Source organism: Zootermopsis nevadensis, unplaced genomic scaffold (genome assembly GCF_977971745.1).
Source record: "Zootermopsis nevadensis isolate Lab colony 2312 unplaced genomic scaffold, Znev_1.0 Znev_ptg000061l, whole genome shotgun sequence".
In the NCBI taxonomy this organism is placed as follows: Eukaryota; Metazoa; Arthropoda; class Insecta; order Blattodea; family Termopsidae; genus Zootermopsis; species Zootermopsis nevadensis.
The window spans coordinates 12510496-12532151 of NW_028259192.1; the positions used below are offsets into that span (position 1 = coordinate 12510496).

Below are 21656 nucleotides of genomic sequence, written 5' to 3' on the forward strand. Positions count from 1 at the left end.
GACGGAGCCGTTACATAGCGCGCATAGTCGCCTAGTAGGGGCTGATATATTCGGAGTGTTCATGTATAGATGAGTATGAAGGAAATTTGTTTCGTGGTTTATTTAATATTGCTTTCTCAGCTAAATTGGTTCTGTAGTCTTGACGGCGGAGAAAATTGAAAAGAATGAAATACATGCAAATTTAATCGGAAAACCTGAAGGACACGTAACATTATGTAGACCTAGGAACAGCCGGTAGGATAATATTATTAATAAAACTGATCTTGAAGAAGTAGTGTGTAGATTCAATGGAATCACTATAGGATCCAATGTCAGGTTTTGAGCATGATATTGAACCTCCGAATTCAATAAAAGGCTAGGAATTTCTTCACCAGTTTAGCAATTACCAATTCCTCAAGTAGACTTTTGCTATGTGCAGTTAGTTATGAGTTTACATAATTTACTACTAGCAGCGTTTTAAATCGAATGTAGACACGTAAATACGTAGTTGAACAAGGTAAAGAGTGTGTTCCACTACAGATGTTTGGCGTCTCATTTTCGAGAGTTCCGTTTAACGATGTCGAGAACAGGTAGCTAATACTGACAGTTCTTAGCTTCGCGCTTTCCTCTGACGCCATGACATCGAACAAAACGAGAAAATCAAAATCAAATCATTCTCGCTGTCATTCACGTGACAGTTTCTCTTATGACACAGGCTTTATTTAGGCTTGTAGGTCTATTTCTGGAAACGAAAACTGTGTGTTAATATAAAAACTTTACACTGTTTTACTAGTGTTTTTACGAGCGTTCATTCAGTTACAGAAAATCGTCTGTTAGGTTCATCGTGTTTGTATGTTCGTCTGTCCGCTGACAACTAGAGAACGGGTGATCAGATTATCGTTACATGTTACATTAATTTTACAAAACTCCTTCAGCATGTTGCAATTATGTTTGAAATCGGGCAGAAATAATGGTTGTTTTACATGCGTTACAGAGTTCGGATAACTGGGTGGTGAATCTCCAGGCTACCTTGGTTACCATGGCCAAAGATCAAATTCTGCCGATATCTCCTTCTTGTTTGAAGTCACAAAAATACATTATTTGTTGCTCACGACAGTTGTTTCGTCTGTTGTAATGAGCCTAGACTCTGTTGTTGAGGTTAAATGTTGTACTCCGCTCGTCCGTTCGTCTTAATGACACAGTGCTTAATTAAGCACGGGACAACTTTAGTTTGGTTTCACCTTGAATGTCTATTGCTGCAAATACAATACTCATAATGGTAAACAATAATGAAATTAATAACAGAATTGTTCTGGTATAAATTGAGGTAAGATGTTTATTACATTCCAGTGATGTTACATTTACGTTATATTGTTCACGAAATCTCTCTGTATAAAAGTCGTCCGTACAACGTATGTTAAGAACCTTTTACATATTTACCTGACCTTTTATCAGGATTTTTATGAATAAATAAAAAATATTAACAGATTATGTATCTGGCAGCTGTTATTCATAAAGATACACTTTCTACTTTGAACTACATATACAGAATGTAACAGCTAAGTCTTATGTTTGATTTATTAATAATTGGGACAATTATAAGTGCCAGCTGAATTGACCTTAGAAAGAATAAGCTGTTCAGACACGTCAGTCTTCAGTGCGCTGGTCAGGAAGAAGAACTCTGTTGATGACGTGAATCACGCCATTTGTGTTGAGGATGTCACACTCCGTCATTGTGGCATCGTTCACCTAAAAGTAGATCGAAGAAAACTGAGAGTGTTTCATCTAAGGAAAGGAATGGCTGTAGAGAAATTTGTAATATGAAGCATCATAACTGGAACTCTTAATCCTGTATTATTAGGTGATTAAGTCAGGAACAGTGAGACTTTCGGGCTGTGTAACACTACTGGGAAGATTATAAATGCATAGAAAATTGTATTAGGAGAAATCTAAAAAGAAGAAAATACTTGGTAGATGAGATAACACTGGGAGAATAATGTTAAAATGAATGTTTATAGTTTAGACTGACTGGTTACAGGGTTCAGTGGTGATTTCTTGTGGACACGGTGATAGGAATTCGGAATTTATAAAAAACTGGAATGTCTGAGCAGCTGAGCGAATATCGTATTACTCTGCTCCATAAAGTTAGATGTTTATTTACTTTGTCTTAAATTGTTCCCGAATTGACAGTCCCCAATGGTGAATGCGGTTGAATCCACCATTAACCAATCAGTTAGGAAAATTGATTTCTGTTGCTTTATAATTAAAATGTAAGGATAATGTAGTGGCTTACCTTTAACTTTCCATTTTTTCGAACAACGTCCACGACATTCTGTCTGGTTTGTATGTCGTAATAAAGATCTGGTTTGAAGGCTTCCGAAGCAATCATGTTCTCTGCAACATGATTCTTAATAGTCTGAAACAAATGTCATTATTACCATAGTATACAAATTTTTAGTAACCTATTTTAACCACGCCTCGTTATATTAGATCACGAAATGAGCACAGTTTAGACATTGCTAGGCTAAGACTTAATATACTTTGAGGTGAAGTTAAGTTAGTACTATCAAAACGGTCTGATTACTGAACTAAGGTTAAGATTAATTCCTCTTCGTTTCGGTCTTGCCGAGATCGCTTTGTGCATTATTTTCAGGAGCACTGTATATATTGAAATCAGTCGCCGACTTTTCAGTGACACGTTTTAACAGTAAAGTGTGTTTATTTTTTATGTCTGCAAAACAAATACTATTAGAGTTTCTTGATGACGTTCTTTAAATAAAAAAAGGACTTTATTACAAACTTCCAACACGCACATGTATCGATTTCTCAGACATTTCAGTTTTGTCTTTCTTTTAAATCGAGAAACTTTGTACTGACAAGAACAAGATGAAATTTAATACACAGTAACATTGATATTGTTGAGTGACGGTTGTAGAAATGACTTTGTAGCCTTCCAGTGCAAGAAACGCGGTACAAGACGAATGAAGCTACGCTGTAAATATACTCATGAATATAGTCCCTATCACAGAAAATGAAGTTTTCAGTGTCTGCCCCACGCTGATACAGATGTGACAGCTTTTGTCTTCCTCGTTTGTTTAACGATACATTACCAACTGCTTGTGTTTTGGCTATAAGAAGTACAGTTGTTGTTTAGTTATTTATAGGATGATTACATTCTGTGAACTCGAATGAATTAGTGACCAACTACTGGCGTTCACCTGTATGGACTGAGTAAAATCACAAAGACCTCAGCAAGAATGGTCGGTGTTCCAGCTGACATTTAAATCTGGAACCTTCAAAATACAAGTCAAAAGCGTCAGGATGTGATAAGATTTTTCCCCAATAAGGGGAAAATATGCAAAATGAAATGAGAAAAATGTTAAAGGGAACAACAGTGGCTGATTTTGAGGCGCTAATTTAGGACTTGCCCGGAGGAACATAAAAATCGCTGCAGTACTCAATTTTAATAATTCATTTCAGAGACTAGAATTTAAAGCGGGGTCTCCTGAGTACGAAGCACGGGCTGTACTTCAGCATTTTCTTTTATATCATGACAACAGTGTCGGTATAACTGAAACGCGAGCGGAGGAAGTCTAACAACAAAAAAGTTGCTTTTATATCTGCACGATTTGAGTCTTATAAAGCACAGATAGATTTAACCCTGTAAAAAAAGTCGTATTTCAACCAAAATGTATGAAAAAGGCAGTAAAATATATGAAACTTTTAGAAGTTTAAGTTTAATCAAACTAGGCGCTTAAGAACGACATGAATCAATAGCTGTGTTCTTCTAGTGCAGACAGTAAGTTTACTTAATACACTTTATCAAGCAGTGTAATTTTGAGAAGCTGATAGTTGTGCAACTATTTAATATATTTCCCGCTTTTTGTAATATCCGAAGATTCCTTGCTGTGTTAAGGATAACCTGCCAGCTGTCCCTATCTTAATCCAGATCAATCCAGTCTAGCCCTGAAGATGGATGCAGTATGTTCCTCTTTGATACCCATCTGCAAATCCACACGGTGTTAGCCCGGAACACAACCACCGACATCTTTACAGCCGAAAGAATCTCACATTTTATGTTAGGTTAGGTAGCGTTTACTTCTGGCTGGCACGGCAAAGAAAAAGAATTCGCCTGTCAACTTCTGGTACAGAACAAAGAATGTAATCTTGCATTCTGTATTTTCGGAAAAAAGATCTGTATGAATGGATGTACAGGCTTAAATACTCCATTATTTACATCCATGTTAATTAAATACTGATCTGTTCTTATGTTTATTGGACCTGGACCTTTGTATAAGATTTACCTTGACTAGGTAGGCGGGATCATCCATGATGCGCTCTAGCCGCGTAGATCCCAGACGGTTGAAGGCTTGGTCTGTTGGAACGAAGAAAGTGTAGGATGCACCGGGTGACCTCAGCTCCAGAGTCTCAGGGCTCCTCTCCATGACTGTCTCCATCGCTTGAAGAAATATACTGCAACAAAAACACAGCTTGTGATCGCGTTCAAACTACCGGGCCGATTTCGTTCATATTCGATGTGGTGGATGATCATTGCTTTCATTCCTACGAAACTGACTTTGTATTGCTATAGCTTAACTGCTACCACATATGAATTATTGGTAAGTTGTTGGCTTAGGTCGCGACAACTGGTATATAATATATGCTCATAATCGGTTATTTATTCCTCTCTTGATATTTCGTTCAAAGGATACCTCGGTCGTCAATAGGATAACCGTGGGCTTAACAGACGTCACCTCCATACTGCTACGATCCTAACACTACAAGACTTCGCCCTGTCATCTTACGCCTGACCCTACGACTGTAGGTCTGCATGCGTGGTGGTCCACGGGACGATTCCGTTATCACTAAGGAAACCAATGATTTTAAACACTACACTTCTGTATAGCATTTTATAGTTTCTTATCACGTTTTAAGGTTTTAGATCAATAGCATGACACATTTGTGAAGTTTAATTTTAGAGTTGACGTCACTGTCATAAACAACTTGTAGTTAAGATTTAAGTTAGTATCAAAATATGGCAGGAAAGGGCCGAAACATATCATAACATTCTATACTATTATACCTATGAGTTGGGTGTGGTATTTTTGAATAATTCAGTGGGTAATTGATATAGAGAATAGAACGTTCTTTACTTTGCTTATTGATAAACCAAAATCAAGTTTGAAGTACAGAAGCAGGTTCCAACGAATATTCCACTCTGCTCAGGAGAAACTTCAGTAACTGAACTGAAGCTCTGGTGAGTTCTTTCCTTCATGCATCATATCGCTGTATTTCTGAACCTCTGGTTCACAAAGTACGATTTGAGGTTCTCACGGCGGTGAGTTCAAAAATGGCTGCCTTCTGAATTGTAGCTCCTAGTAGTCTGGCAGAAGTCCTCCAACGTTTCATCGCCCTGATGATGGAAGCAGAAAGCAGCTCTGAAACGTTGGTTAACTTCTGTCAGACAATGACGCTACAATCCAGAAGACAGCCATAATTCATTTCACTAGTTCGAATTTCTTTTACGTGTATTTTTCTGTTCGTGGTTACCAAAATACCTGAAATTTCCGTCTCTTCGCAGAATATCGCCCGCCGAGATGTTTGATGGTGAAAGGGCCTTGTTGATGATGTGTATGTTGCCATTCATTCCCTGCAAGTCGGCTTTTTCAATGAGGGCGTCCTCCACTCCCATGGCTTTACGATAAATCTGTAGCCGCAGGGCGTTCTGTTCGTCGAGTGACATTAAAACCTATTTCAAAATGAAGAAATGCATTTTCGGTACGAGATTTTAAGTTATCACGGTGGTGAAGATGTAGATGTTGGTCCTGTGGGTCTGTGGGTTGTAACGCCCTGTGGACCCGCAGATAGACACAAGTTCTTCAGAAAAACGTACTACCGCCATTCCTGTCAGTGTCTACCAGACTACACCGTGCAACATCCCAGAAGACAGACACTTCATTACCCTAACATTTCGCAGATTCCGCTAATAACATCTGGAGGTATCATGATTAAAATATTTTTGTTTTCCTCAGTCCTTATAGTGAACGGCATCGCACGAATGGTAATTATTATAACAATAAGCGTGACAGAATGTGAGCATGAGAGCTCAGTCACTTAAACAATGGTTATGGAATCGATTACCGGTAGACATTCTTTTCTTTTAGTACCGCGTACAAAAGTTCTGGAACTCGCATAGTTACACTGTAATAATCCACTGATGAATGAGCTTCAGAATGCAGTGCTTAAGTTGCCTGAGTTCTTACTTTCTGACAATTTTCTCACCTGATTATCTGAGATCTGGTCTGAGTCTATCCGTCCCTGAGTGGCGTGATACAACACGAAATCTCGAGCCTTGTCCTTGCTCGTTTTCAGTTCCTGCAGCTGGTTCGGAGGCAGAGCTGGTAAACAAGACATTTTCAGTTACCAAAACAGGCATACCAAATCTAGTAACCAAAATTCTATATTTTGTCATCCATTAGTTTTCTAGAATTGACCCGTGTGGGCTAATAAATGAATTTCCTAGTTAAGTAATGTTCTGTGTTGTAATTACAAATTACAGCTTACGTATGTATGTATGAAGAAAACGCTTCAAGAGACAACTACGAAATATGTGAAACGTCTCTTGGTTATACGTTTCGGCCGTCTTATATACATGTCATTTAAGCGACTCACCATACATGGCGCTTTCTGAGGGAGCGAATACCGTGTATTCGCCGAAGTTCTCAAAGGTGTCTTCCAGACCAGCAGAGCGGACTATTTGCAAGAACCCAAACAGTTGCTCCTGTTCTGCCAGTTGTAGGATGCTCTTCGCTGAAACAATGCACATGCGTGAGCAATCGCCGTCCATTGTGGAACTGTTTCGTAAGAAATTGAATCTGTGTAACGAGTACAAAGTTAACGATGTTGTTATTCTGGATTTTGACGCCGTATAGACTCGAAGGTAAATACCAAAGTTTCGGAGAAACATACTGTCTCCATCTGAGGGTTTGATTTCCAGTGTGTTTTCTCTGAAGCACTAGTACCTACCTGCGAGTCTACACGGTGTCAAAAACTAGAACAAGATCATCATGTAAGATTTTAGGTTTTCACAGCGGTGAGTATGAAGATTGCTGTCTTCTGGGTTGTTGCGCCCTGATGACGGAGGCAGAATGACCTCTGAAACGTTGGTAAACATCGACCAGACTACACAGCGCAACAACCCAGAAGACAGAAATCTTCATACTCATCGCCCTGATGATGGAGGCAGTATGACCTCTGAAACGTTGGTAAACATCGACCAGACTACACAGCGCAACAACCCAGAAGACAGGAATCTTCATACTCATCGCCCTGATGACGGAGGCAGTATGACCTCTGAAACGTTGGTGGACATCGACCAGACTACACAGCGCAAGAACCCAGAAGACAGAAATCTTCATATTCACCGCCCTGATGACGGAGGCAGTATGACCTCTGAAACGTTGGTTAACATCGACCAGACTACACAGCGCAACAACCCAGAAGACAGAAATCTTCATACTCATCACCCTGATGATGGAGGCAGTATGACCTCTGAAACGTTGGTTAACATCGACCAGACTACACAGCGCAACAACCCAGAAGACAGAAATCTTCATACTCATCACCCTGATGATGGAGGCAGTATGACCTCTGAAACGTTGGTAAACATCGACCAGACTACACAGCGCAACAACCCAGAAGACAGAAATCTTCATACTCATCGCCCTGATGATGGAGGCAGTATGACCTCTGAAACGTTGGTTAACATCGTCCAGACTACACAGCGCAACAACCCAGAAGACAGAAATCTTCATACTCATCGCCCTGATGACGGAGGCAGTATGACCTCTGAAACGTTGGTTAACATCGACCAGACTACACAGCGCAACAACCCAGAAGACAGAAATCTTCAATATCATCATGCATACCGCCGTGAGAACCTCATCTTTAGAGTGCATAGTTCAACTTGGTGTTAATTGTTGTGACAGATTTTGTAAAATACTCTGACAATGTTGTGTTATATTTGGGACCTATGAAAAATAAGTGCCTCAGTAGATTATAGTTCTCCTTAGAACATGATAGCCGTCTGACTGATCAATAGATTTATCTCCTCTCATGGATCCAAAGATACTTTATAATCTTGACAGCCCTACGCTGGCCCTTATCCTCAGACAGCTGAATTCAGACCAAAACTTCACATTCTACGTCTTTAAGTTTCGATTTAATTATCATTGTCAGCAAACACAAGAAGCTTATTTTTAAATTTAAAATTACTGAAGTATTTTATTATAATACGTAAAATGAATGAAGACACGCCACTAGACGAAGAGATTCTGGATGCCTGAAGAAAATATGGAGGGGGTTTCTACATCCGGTGAGTTCATGAAAGTTCTCTCAGAGGTTACCAGTGTTTGAGTTACATGAACGATGAAAATTTAACTATCTTTTTTGTTTGTGTGTTTCGTTGGTTTTATTTCCTATAATTACCTCTGTCTGGAAGGAGTAGATCATCAAGCATGTACAAGACGCCGTTCTGACCCATCACGAAGTCCGACCTGAGCCTCTTCTCCTCTACTGTTGTTCCTTTTCGATCACAGTCGAACGTTAGTTTCTCTGGGCCCAGAGTTCGTACCTTGTGTTCACCGATAATTGCAGGCAGACAAATAGGGTGTGGAATCACATGATTTTCCAGCAGAGCTGTCAAATTAATACAAGTTATAAGTTTGTGGTAACTAAAATGTGTCATTAAAATGTCACTACATTCTTGTAGTATTCTTAGATGTGAGGCAAGAAGGGCTCGCGAAAATTAAAATTACGTTTGATTTAGACCCTTATTACCGAGAAACGAAGAAACAAATATTAGTTTTTATTCCTGACTTTTAAAAGTCCAATAATTATGTGTTTAAATAAGTACGTTGGTCCCATTTCAATATTGTCCTCCCATGTAGGACCCGCGCCTAAGTGTCCCAACAGTTATCCCGACCAAAATAAGACTTGTTCACCCCTCTACTTCCCTGTCCTAACTACGGGCCCAGCGCATTGTAGACTCCTTTCTGTGAAGAAAATTTAATGTTGGAAGCCCAATAGAAAGATTGGATGCTCAATGTATATTACAAAGAGAATGAAACAGACCATTAAGCTTTATCCTCTAATCCATTAAAGCATGCTGGTAACTTAAGTATCGCCTGCATTTAACATTAAGTGATGCTGCCTCCTGTCCCATAGAGTATATTTGCATGTTTCGTATGATTTGAAGAAAAAACAGTTTTAATTTTGTCAAACTGTAATAACCAGTTGATCTTTGTAGCGGAGACGCGTTGTCTCTCCCTTGCGAGAGGGTACTAAATTCTTAAATATAATTTTGATTACCTGGGACCTCCGGATACAAGTATGGAATATGGAAAGAAATTTAGACGCCAGACAAGTGATACGTTACCTTCCCTGGCGTGTTTGTCATTCATAATCCTCTCGAGACGGGATTGGGGTATCTTCTGGAAGGCTTCGTCTGACGGTGCGAGGATGGTGCAGGGTTGTTGGGAGTTGCGCAACCTGGCCACGAACCCCGATTGCTCCATGGCCTTGGCTAGTTCTGAGAACCGCCCGTCCTGAAAATGGAGTTCAGTATTACCGACGATACAGGCTCTGTTCTAGTTCTTTCAATGTTATCTTTTTAAGCAATTTTCTATTTATAAATTTTGACTACGGAGGTGACCACTGCAGTGCATGTACGTATTGTGTGTCTGTGTTTACATGTGGCCAGACCAGGCTTCGGCTCCTTACCTGAAGCACTAGTTCTGCGAGGTCACGTGGTACTGTGAGGTCCGGATCCAAAAGTGAATCGACTACATGAACAATTCCGTTTGTTGCCTCCTGGTCTTTCCTCACGATGAAAGCGCAGTTCACTGTTTCTATCTGAAACGAAAACAGAAATCTTAAGTGTGATCTTATATCGAAGTTATAATCATTGCGCTGCGTTGTATAGAAGTACTTGTACTTGGCAGGCCATGAATAGTGGGATTATCTCGTAAGGCCCAAAGCCCCTTAACAGCATTACCATGGCATTGGTTATAACATAAGGCTAAAGATCTAGTAATAGCAAGTGATCACCAACCAATAAATCGACCAGGTTAAAACTAACACTTGCCTTTTATATAGACATTTGCAATTTCATTGTTACACTAGGCCTACAATTTTTCATAAAAGCCTTGGCGATGAATCAACACTTTAGCTAGCTGACTGTAAGATTACGAAGAGGTGTAATTTATGCAACGTACCCCATTGGAATACTTATTGATACGAAGTTTGTGTCCGGTGTACCGGGTGTCAACCAGAAGATCTGCCCGGAAGTGCTGCGAAGTCAGCTTCCGGTCCGCCAGATGATACAACAAGAACGGGTTCTGAGGGTCTTCACGTTTGCCGTCCAGGCGAGACCTCTGCTCCCGAGCCAAGTCCTGCAAAGTTGAGGACTTGATATGACGGTAACAACCGGAGATTAAATCTATGCCCGAAATAAAGTTTTGCTATTACTTTTGCAGGTAAGAGTGGCTAAATTTGCCTATACTAAGCAGCAGACTTACATCAAATGCGTCATCAAGAGGTGCAAATAGCGTGTAAGTCCCTCCCTTTGAAAGCTCGTTGCCGAGACCAGAATCTTCAATGTAGCTGACGAATTTTCTTGCACCCAAATCTCTAGCGGTGTCCAAGATATTCTTCAGAGGCTTCACTGAACAAAGAAAACAAGTATAACAACCAGTTTTTCTTTCACGAAACTTGAAAACATTATTCTTTACGCTTCTCGCTGTATCAAATTTGCTACAGTTATTAAATATTTAAGTAGCATGTTCTTCATTTATGTGTAAACTTGACGCCAAAAATATCAAATTTCAGTGTTCAAGTGAATTCTAAATATTGTTGGAAATTCAGACACTCACAATGTTATTTCAGTTGAGTGAATGGCTCTGTTTCTTGTAGGGGTAGGAGTCGAGTGGCCCAACCTAGTGTATGCAGTGGATGTGACCGATGAGACGGCGGCTACACTGTGAAGCTTACTTCTCGCACACCCATCAAGTACCGAGGTATGGAAAGGTTTGTTTTGTCTTAATTAACATCCCTTAATGGGTTCATGCTCAGCAAGACACAGCTTGAAGATTGTGGAGAATTACGGAATGAGGAGCTTCACAGTCGTTACTCCCCGCCAAATATCATTACGGTAATTGATTGAAGGGAGGCAGGGTAGGTCAGTCAGAATAGTGTTTGACTATGAGCTGGAAAATTGGGGTTCGATCTCCGGCAGTGGCAGAGGAGTTTTCCCTTAACCTTTGCGTTAAGACCGGCTCTGAGGTCTATCCAGCCTCCAATCCAATGGGCACTAAGAGTCCCTTCTGCGGGGGGAAAGCGCGACCGGGGCGTAACGCTGACCTCTAGCCCCCAGTCAAGCTTGAGTATAAGGTATGTCTCCTCTCCTCAAAGCGCTTACATGGCGTGTTACCAGACACCTTTACATTTTTGTGTGGGATTGAAGTGAGAAATGCATACATTTTAGTCTAAGAAACCTTGAAGGAAGAGACCACGTGGGAGATATTCGTATATCAGAGGATAGGACTAAAATGAATTTTAAATAAACAGGGTGACATTGTGAATTGGATTCATGTGTGTCAGGATAGGGCACAGTGACAGGATTTTGTGAATACTGTAACTAACCTTTAGCTCCTGTAGACCTGGAAGGTGGGGAAATTCTTGGCCATTTGAGAGATTGTTGGTTTCTGTAGAAGGAATCTACTTTATTGAGTTACTCAGTATGCTTAATAAACATCGGAAACAATACATTACCTCCTGCACAACCGGGCTGGTCGGCCACTTGCTGGTACCCTTCACAACATTCATATCGGATCACCCTGGAAGAGCAACAAGATGAAGGTTCAACTGCTGCCTTTGTTATGAACAGTCCCAGGGACAGTAAATCTGCTTACGTCAAATTATGTAACTGCAGATGGAATTTTGATTCATTTAATGCGTCTTTCAATTGTATGAAATGAGTTATGCCTATCCCTCTGTCCGAATGGTTCGTCAACGAAGTTACCAGACTGATCTGTACTAAAAGTTATTGAGCGAATTTGACACTTTTAGGTATTTAGACGGGCTGATCCAAACACTAGCGGAAATCACATTATAGCCAAATATTGGATTGAATCCACGTAGGGGTATGGCAGGTGTCCAGATAAACGTACTTCAGAATTAAACTGGAAATTAATGTCACTTGTGGAGCAGAATTATCGCAACAGATGCAGGCATACCAACTCTTGCTAGTGACAAAAACGAATTGGAAGAAGTATTAATCATGCATGCATGCGGCCGACTTCTCAGAATATTATTGATATTTAGGAATCGTGATGTTACTAACTGTTCTGTGCCAAATGTTATACTGACATTTGTCTTAGTTGACCAGTCTGACATTTTCGACAGAATGGAAGACTACAAATGTCAACACACGCCGAGCAGCAAATGCCCTTTACTGCAGAGACATGTTTCTGAACTTAGAATGCGGCCCATTTCCTTCCAAAATATGTTCAAACATAAGTCTCATTGTATCAAAATTCAGCCAATCCTCTGGATCTAGTATGACCCTTGGAACGGTCAATTTCATTTACCTGACTGGCAGTCATAACTGGTATTCTTTATACCTTTTTCAAGTCCTGTCAGTGCAGAAATTAATTTTGGTTCAATATGGTGGCAAGCTGTCACGTCTTTGACTTTCCGGAATGCTCAAGGAAGAATTTATAAAGGTTTTTGGGAGTCAATGGGCGACTGCAAACGAACCAGCCCTCGGAATTCTGCTGTTTCGTGTGTCACCTGTTGTTTTCTGGGCTGTAAAGCGGTGTATTCCTGTAGACGGTTGCCAACTTTTTGAAGGAACCCAGCACCTTTGTCTTCAGGGTCAGAGTGTTTAAGACGTGTTTTTGAGGTGCTTGCTATCTCATTGTCTTTGAAGTTGATTTATTTCATACATAAATTCACTGATACATAGCACAATTCTGAAAATGGAAGCTATACGTCTCTCCGAAACGTTAGCAACCACCTACAAGACTACACGGTATCACAACCCAGAAGACTGCAATCAATCACCGCTGTGAGGACTTCGTATCTTTTTACGTCCCGCACTTAATTGTTGACATGTTTTAGTAGACTGAGAGATTGATGAAGCTTGCTATCTTTTGCGGTGTTGCGCCGTGCAGTTTGGTAAAAGTTTATCGACGTTTCGGAGGTGTTTGCTGCCTCCATATTCGGAGTGACCAATGTTCTGAAATGTCGGTAAAGTTTTGTCAGATTACACGGCGCTTCAACCCAGAAGAACCCAGAAGCTGTTTTCATACTCGTTGCTGTAAGAACCTCAAGTCTCACAGAGTGATTGGTGTTTGTGACAAATACCAATGAGCATGCCCAGGATAAGATTTTGAACAGCATTGTTGTATGACCTTCATGTCACCGAAGAACTGGATCCATACATTTACAATGTTAAGCTGATGGCGTTGCATGGGTGATGCTTTAATACTTACGCCTTCTGACCACAGATGTCCCTGTTACGCCCATATTTGCACTCCGTCCAGTACTGGTAGTCGCTGCCAGGAACCTCTTCAACTACGCAAGCATTTGGCCTGCCAGCATCACGTACAAAGCAATACGAATTAGACACAGGAAGTAATATCGTCAAATTTTCATAATTCGAGGCTGTTTTGTTAGGGCAGCTTCTGTCTATGAATTACCAAAGTTTAAGAAAATGCTGGAAAATGTCACAGTGGAGTTCTAGGATTTTGCCTTTCTCGTTGTCTTCATGCTGATTTACTTCCGATAAATTCCTACTGATAAGAAACTCTATCGCAGTTAGCATATTTCACACGTATTCACCATCCCGAACACTGTTTTAAACATGTCTTAGGCCTAAGTGTTATGTACTGTTTATAAAGATACGCTGTTTTTGAGAACATCAATATATTTCAACGTGGATTTCATTTAAATGGGAATTAGACTATTTTTGACCGATATGAACCAAAATCAAGTTCGCCTGAGGGCGTTTAATGCAGATCCTTCAACACGAAATTTCATTGAAGGGAATGCCGGAATTTTTATGAAACATGCGAACCGATAGGCGTACAGACATAAAATACCTCTCCACTATGGGTTCATGAATGGAAACCTTCACAACAAAGTAGTTGCTGCTTGTGTATTTATTTTATTTTAATTTTTTGGCATGTTTATCGTAGGATATTGTTTTGATACAGGAATATCTACCACGTAACTTCTGTATATACACAGATCAAACCAATACTTGATGAAAGATCAGTCAACATATCGTGGTACTTCAGATTTGATGGGTTCCTTGTTTAACTAGAACGGATTATGTTTTTGATACGCCTTGTACCTCTTGCAGTTCTGCCTATGTACATATATGTAGTTAGTTACAGGACTTCAACAAGGTTCTCAATAAAAATAAGGTCTTAAAACTTAGTTTCTAATGTGACGTAATTTTTAAGTGTAGCTCTGAATCAGAAGTTCATGGTCAACCAATAGTGAAACTGAAAAGCTGTCCTGTCCACCCACATGTGGTAGTGTTATCCAAATATAGACGGAGCAACTGCTGGGCTCAGTGGATATGACGTATTGTGGTTTTCAGGCGTCTCCAGCCTCATAATTTAAGTGGCACAATTACATGAACAAAGCTGGTCTTACAGACACTCCTTCTTGTCACTGTTGCAGCCAAATAAATTCATGACCTAATAGTAAATGTGTTGGTACAGATTCTTCGTCAAAGTATTGTTTTCACAACGGTGGTAAGGTAACGTTGTTTCTGGTACTTATCAAGCACTACGCCATGAAGACGTGCGGGGTAGTGTACGTATAGCTCCACTCTCTCTTGACCTTGGTACTAGATGGAGGTGAGTGATCAGCTTCACGTCTCGGCCGCTTTATCCCCGGGGAAAGGGCCCCTGTAGGAGATGGGTGGGCACCAGAGCCGGTCTGGACGCAGAGACTAAGGCCCCCATACACACACAGTTTGGCCTTCCGATCGACCTTACAGGCAAAACTGTTACAGTTTGCCCTCTCCCTTTCCTTCCCCATACACGCGCAGATAAACCGGCAGGCTGCATGCCACAGTCACAATCTTCCAGCCTATGTCGCCGAGTGCAGTGCAGATATTTGACTGAGGGTCAGGAGTACTGTATGTTAAGTAACCTCCAGTACCGATTGAAGAGTATCTAGAAAGCGATCCAAGCTCTGCTTCAAAAAGGGCGTCATTTATTAATTTCTCTGCATAAATCCTTTGTTCATTATTTCCTAATGCTCGTAATTTGGCAGCGACATTTTTTGCAAAGAGTTCAAATTTGCCCTCATTTTTCACTTGAGCCAATCGATCACCCACTGTCACCAGTATCTGATCACTAGCAGACAGATTCCTTTTACGTTTGAATGAACCGCCGTAGGAACCGCTGACAATGGAAGAGGTGGCACCGTGGTAGATGTCTGGACCAGTGCTGATGTTTAATTCTGCATTTACGGTACAAGTTTCAAAATACCACGTTCTTAAGAAATGACATACAACGCGAAACAGTACTGAAGAACACGAGACAGCAGCAGCAACTGAGCGATTGGCTGGCCGGCCGCACCACACACACATGAGTTTTGCCTTTCAGTCAACTGTGCAGGCCGAACGGGAGACCAAACTGTGTGTGTATGGGGGGCCTAAGAGAAATTCTTTTGCCCCTGCAGGGAATTGAACTCCGGTCGTCCAACCCGTAATGTCACTTGTGTTCTTTGTACCAAGTGTAAAAAATGATCGTATTATGAACAGTTCGACTGTGCTTGGAACAGACCATGTAGAATGATCGTAGTGGGAAATATGTGTATACTTTTCTTGTAGGTGCATAATCAGATAGGCCTACGGAAAGAAGTGTGTTATAATTATTAAACAAATAAAACTAGTAATGCATAAGTAACGTGACACTCTTCACTTGCATATGTTTCAGTTCCGTGTTTTATCGTACTTCATCATGCATTATTGCTTACGTAAATGTACGTATATACGAGGTGCGATCGGAAAGTTTCCAGACTGCGCCTATAAAAAAAAAAAACCGTACACTTATCTCAGGTATTAAATTCATCCATAACCCTCGAAGTAGTTCCCCTGGGAGTGAACACAACGATCCCAGCGCCGCTGCCAAGCCTGGAAGCATCCCTGGAAATCTTTCTTTGTCAGCCTGTCAAGCACCATCTGCGATTCTGCCTAAATCTCTTCTATCGTCTCAAATATCCTTCCCTTTAGCTGAATTTTCATCTTTGGGAAGAGGAAGAAGTAACACGGCGAATAAGGAGGGTGCGGGATGACGGCCATGGTGTTTGAGGCCAAAAACTGCCGAACTTTGAGGGCGGTGTGCGCTGGCGCGTTGTCATGATGCGTCGCATGATGAGTTCTTCCTTTAGAATCAGCTGACAGGTCCCATAGCCTATCCCAACAATGTCGCACAAGTCGTTGATGGTACGACGTCGATCTTCGTAACATTTTCGGGCGTTTTGCTCGAAGATGGTCGTCCAGAACGCTCGTCATCATCGACAGAGGTTCGGCCATTTTTAAAACGTGAATGCCACACAAAAGTTTGTGCACGACCCATTGCGGACTCCCCAAATGCTTGCTTTAGCATTCCATAGGTTTCCGTAGCCGTTTTGGCGAGTCTTTGGCATAATTTGATTTGTTCATGAAAATCCGCCATTCCGAAATCGCAGGAGGGTCGGTGTAATGCACTACCAAAACGCCCGTAACTAAGAAACAAATGCTAATTCGATGATGCCGGCTGGCACACTGATTCACTATGAATGTAGGCCGCACCCCCTAGCGGCAGAAGCTCGTACTACATCCGGTTCGCCCTCTATTGACACAGTCTTGAAACTTTCCGACCGCACCTCGTAGAAGTTATATTGTTTATACAGTGTATTAAAACAGTCATCTGTGCTTGAAATATTTCATAAATCCTTTGATGCAAAATGTAAGCAAGGGACCACATTGCTAACAAAGGCGTGCATTCTTTGTGATTTGAATCATTCGCTGGTTTTGATGTTCATTTATTGCTGATGTAGTTTGATTGTTGGCAATTATTCAACAGCAAGGATAAAGTGCTTCATGAAAGCACATAGTCTGCATGCACTTTAATTGAAAGTTAGCCCATACGTAAATATTGTAGCTGATAAAGTAAGCCTACCAATTATATTTCGTTCGATTTTAGATTTTTTGCGATTTTCATCAAATAAATTTTATTGAAACAATAAATTACTTATTTCTTATATCACATCTCTTCAATAAATTCTTACTTAATACTTCTAAATTTTATAACGTATAGTAAATTAAAGTTTAGAAATCCTTTAATTGGCGCCAGAGAGGGTACCTGTTAGTTAGTCGTGCATAATCTGGCGAAGTTCACAAAACACAATTTCGTGTTTTCAAAAACTGTGTGGGAAACTGTCATTGTATTTATTGACCGTGTCACATTAGCTTTTCCCTGTTATACATTCCATATTCTATGAAACATGTGTCACTTTCTGAATCGTGTTTTGTCCATTGGTTTCAGTAACATTTAGAATAAGACCTGGATTTTTATACAGTTGTGTAAAAATGATGACGTAAACCTACTTTCACCTTTTCGTGTTGTGGGTATTTAGGCGGCGAGTCCTGACGCAGTTGTCATTTACTGTAAAAAAAAAATTAAGCCACAAATTGACTACTGGTCTAACAATTCGAAGATACTTTAGTAAAATGAGCGAGTTAATTAGATGGATTGTCCCATGTTGCGGTAAAATATTTATATTTGATGCTGGATCTTAAACCTCGAGGTCAGTGAAGAACCTATGTCCATATATAGACGCGGATGACTCTGTATCATCTTTAGTCATCAAGGACGAAGCTCGTATATGATGCAATATGTTGAAATTCTGTTCTAATTCGTTCATGAATTTATGCGTCTTAAGGCAACTGTGAAGATAATTTCATAGCTTTGTCTGCGCAATAAAAATGTAACCATGCTGAGTGAGATTGCGGTAATACAAAGCGTCTGCCGGTAGGTGGCTCTGCCAACAATATAATTAGAATGTAATTAACTTACGTGAGACTATTATAAGAGTGACTGAGCGTTCAGTATGAATACGGTAGAAGAGAGAGGACAAATGCAGGCTGATGGTACTAACTCGCGAGGTTTTGTTAGAATTCGTAGCAAATACGGTCTTTTCGATGTGTGGCTAATATCAACGAAATTCAGATAGAATGCCGACGAAAAGTCAACGATGTGTCAAGTTTCCTACTTCCAGAAAATCACCCAGTACTTTTAGAATACTATACAATCATAAAAATAAGTAAGAATGGTATTACTTTTTGATATTTATTACCTATTTAACCTTTCAAGTGTTTAAGCAAACGATTACATTGCACAACAGTTGACTCTGTTTTCAGTTTAAACATCAGAACTTACGTAAACAAATAATAAACAGTTCGTATGATCTGAAGCTTTCACGGCGACTAAGTATAATAAATTCTTCTGGGGCTACCAGCCGTGTAAGGTGGCTTAATGAAGAAACAACCAACGTTTCGAGAACCATCTTCGTCCTCATCCTCGGGGTACTGTAGTTGTGGGAGATCTCGTCTGTGCTCAGTGTCTATTTGACCCAATTTTTTTATTGACTGCACGTTGGCCAATCGGGCCTCTTGTGCAAATAATAAACAGTTGTCTTTATTTAATCCTGAATTACTGTACGTATAATGAGCATAAAGAGTCAACCATAAATACTTTGAATCTTCGTTGTAGCTAAAATAGTGTTCGACAATTTAAAAAATGTATAGATGTGCATGGTTCGTTCTAGAGAAAATTCATAAATTGGAAATTCATCATTGAGGGATAGGTTTATTAAATTCCATTGGACATTAAATAGTCGGACACACATTGTCGTCCCATTATTGATTAATTTCCTGCATTTCGCGCTCACCTCTATTAATACAGCAGTCATATATATATATATATATATATATATATATATATATATATATATACACACACACACATCAATCAGCAAGACGCCAAGAAAAAATGTTTCTAGGGTGACGGGCCTCATGGCGCCAAGCGTAATTCTTGGAGGTTGCTTTGAGCGAAGAGATTATTTTGATAGGATCGAGTTATCAAAGTGAACGATCTGGATCAAGGTCCATGCAACAGGAGGGGAATGAACTCAAGGTCCTGGAAACCTGCTTGTTGTCCCATATTGATTTCTCACTTACTCTCTCCTCTCTCTCTCGCTGTTAGGACCACAGAGTTCTTTTTCTTCAATCAAGGGCATCGAATACGTTTCTGATTTTAGGCTATAGTTCATTTAACACATTGCTATAAAATTCAGTGTTGTCTATAGATAGGCAAAAAAATCATTTTGTGATAAACTGGACAGTTTTAATTTCATCATCTCCATGGTTTAGTCTGTTATAGACTGTTCCGTCTCCAAGGAATTTTCTGTTCGAGTAAATAGGATGCAGTACTCTGCAATTAAAATTGGTCATTCCAACGTTTCTGTGGACGGCCTTTGCCTCGTTTGCCTTCAGGTTTGTATTTATAAATACCAAAATTAGAAACAACAGAACTCTCAAAACACAGCATGTTGAAAGAATTGAACGTCAATAAAATCCTCTCGGGCGATCAGCCGCGTCAAATGGTTCAACACTAAAATCCAAAGTTTCAGAACCTGTCCCTGAAACGTCGGTTTTATAGTTTAACCATTTGACTCGGCTGATAGCCCGAGAGGATTTTATTGGGTTGCGTCGCCGTGAAAGCTTCAAATCAATTGAACCTCAATCGATATGTGGAAAAGTTTTGAATCATATATAAAAAAACGACGGACGCCCACAGCTGAGGTAGGAAGAAGGAATGGACAAGAAGGCTCAAACCTTGGCGCTAATGATGAAGGTGAAGTGGACTGATATGGTCCGAAATGGTAATCTCCCGACGACTCTGATTATGGATGTCCACACCCAATCAGTTTCATGGAAGACCTTTGAGTAGTTTCGGAGATGAACTATACCGACAGACAGACGGGCACGACAAGCGTTCATTTGCTCCACTTCTTAATTCTCCCATCACCTATCACCAGTTGACCGGGATAACTCAATCGGTATTGTGAGTGGGTTTGAGCTGGGCAATCGGGATTAAATACCCATCAGAGGCAGGGACGTTTTGCCGCCATCGCGTCAGATTGGCTCTAGGGCCCATCCAGCCTTCCATAGAGCGTGTACCTGAAGCTCTTTTTCCGGTGGTAGAGTAACCAGAATGTGAAGCTGGCCTCTCAACTTTCTCTAATGCCGAGTTGATGGTGTGAGGAGCTATGCCCCGCAGAAAATTATTGGATTGTACTTCGTGTAGCTACATTACAATTTCCTTCCTGATCCTTCCCAGTTAATTGTTCACAGATACCCAGCTCCATCATATTTAGTTCAGAAAGCCGCTTAAGTCTTGATATTCGCTTGTCTTACGATTTCAGCCAGGTACAGGCAACTATCTCGCACAACGAAATTAAAATTAAATCAAGCAAGTCTGCCCCGTGTAATAGACTCTGTCATTCTCCCCTGCGACACCCGAGTCAAGGTCATCTTTGTTACTAGGTCGTTGCTCACGTAATTTGCGCAAAATTTGTGTAGTTGCGAACATGGTGTATTCACTAGCAGTCTCAAAAATTCCTTCAAATCGAAAGCCTTCGCTACTTTCCTGCATAGGAAGTACCGAATAAGACAACTGTACACCAACTGGTAAAATTTCGGTGGATACTTGTCTTCGAGAAGGTAGTGAACATTTTCAGCATCTAATGTAAAGATGTTCGGTAAGTTCTTAATAAATGAAAGCCAAAACCAACTCGTTTCTCTTGTTATAATTATGTCACCGAAGCTTACACCGCCACGGTGGTCTAGCGGTTAGAACGCTGGGCTTGTAATACTGGGGTCCGGGATTCGATTTCCGGCGGTGCTCAGATTTACAACTTGTTTTTGGGCAAGGCCGTGGTCCAGGCATCACGGAGTTTTCCACTGGGGTTTCCCCGGTTTCTCCGTGGAATTCCAACATCCACTTTCATCGTCATTTCGCAAAAAGGGGGTCACAGAAGGAGCGTTAAATATCGTGGTCCCGGTCGAACCCATGTACTGATGGGTCGTGAATCCTGCTAACCACCAATGCACACCATGCTGAATGGTGTGTACTGGGTACGAAAAAACAAAACAAAAAACAGAAGCTTACAAATAGTTTTGTTCGGTTTTCGTTTTAAACGAAACATTCAGTATTTTAGGTCTGTTTATTTCATGATGCATTTATGCAGTTGAGAGACCGTCGCTACGTAACTAATTGTGTGTCATAAGCTACTCACCCCTGCTCCTGGGCTATCTTGATGTTCCACCACGGGATCTTAGCGGTGATTCCCGTGACCAGAAGCAGAACCCACAGCAGCTGCAGATTAACACTACACAGATTGTCTGTCAACATGGCGCGGACAATGTGAACTGGAGGAGCTGTTTAGTTGGTCTCTGCGACTACCAGCACAGAACAGGAGAGGGAGAGACTCGTCTCCCCTTACCTCCAGTTAAAGGTCAAGCTTTTTCTCGAGCTAGTAAGGTCAGC

The 21656-nt window shown here is 40.7% G+C and overlaps 2 protein-coding genes across 3 annotated transcripts in view; one reads left to right on the forward strand and one right to left on the reverse strand.

Annotated features, from left to right (window-relative positions):
* EMC6 (ER membrane protein complex subunit 6) overlaps positions 1 to 21656 on the forward strand; it is a 175490-nt gene that overhangs the window by 145574 nt on the left and 8260 nt on the right. Inside the window, exons 1-2 of one of the 2 annotated variants that reach the window (XM_087340217.1) lie at positions 10590 to 10719; positions 10951 to 11054. The gene's annotated coding sequence lies outside the window, so the exon portion shown is untranslated. Of the gene's footprint in view, positions 1 to 10589; positions 10720 to 10950; positions 11055 to 21656 lie in introns of those variants that run through there. The other variant, XM_087340216.1, reaches the window with a different exon arrangement.
* LOC110837807 (transforming growth factor-beta-induced protein ig-h3) lies at positions 1287 to 21609 on the reverse strand. The gene is made up of 14 exons (XM_022080351.2): positions 21406 to 21609; positions 13533 to 13631; positions 11809 to 11873; positions 10557 to 10702; positions 10254 to 10430; positions 9760 to 9891; positions 9416 to 9584; positions 8467 to 8676; positions 6652 to 6789; positions 6262 to 6377; positions 5538 to 5728; positions 4284 to 4452; positions 2273 to 2395; positions 1287 to 1728 (listed from the first exon to the last, which is right to left on the reverse strand). The coding sequence occupies exons 1-14, from the start codon at positions 21519 to 21521 to the stop codon at positions 1627 to 1629; spliced, it is 1953 nt and encodes a 650-aa protein (XP_021936043.1). The 5' UTR covers positions 21522 to 21609; the 3' UTR covers positions 1287 to 1626.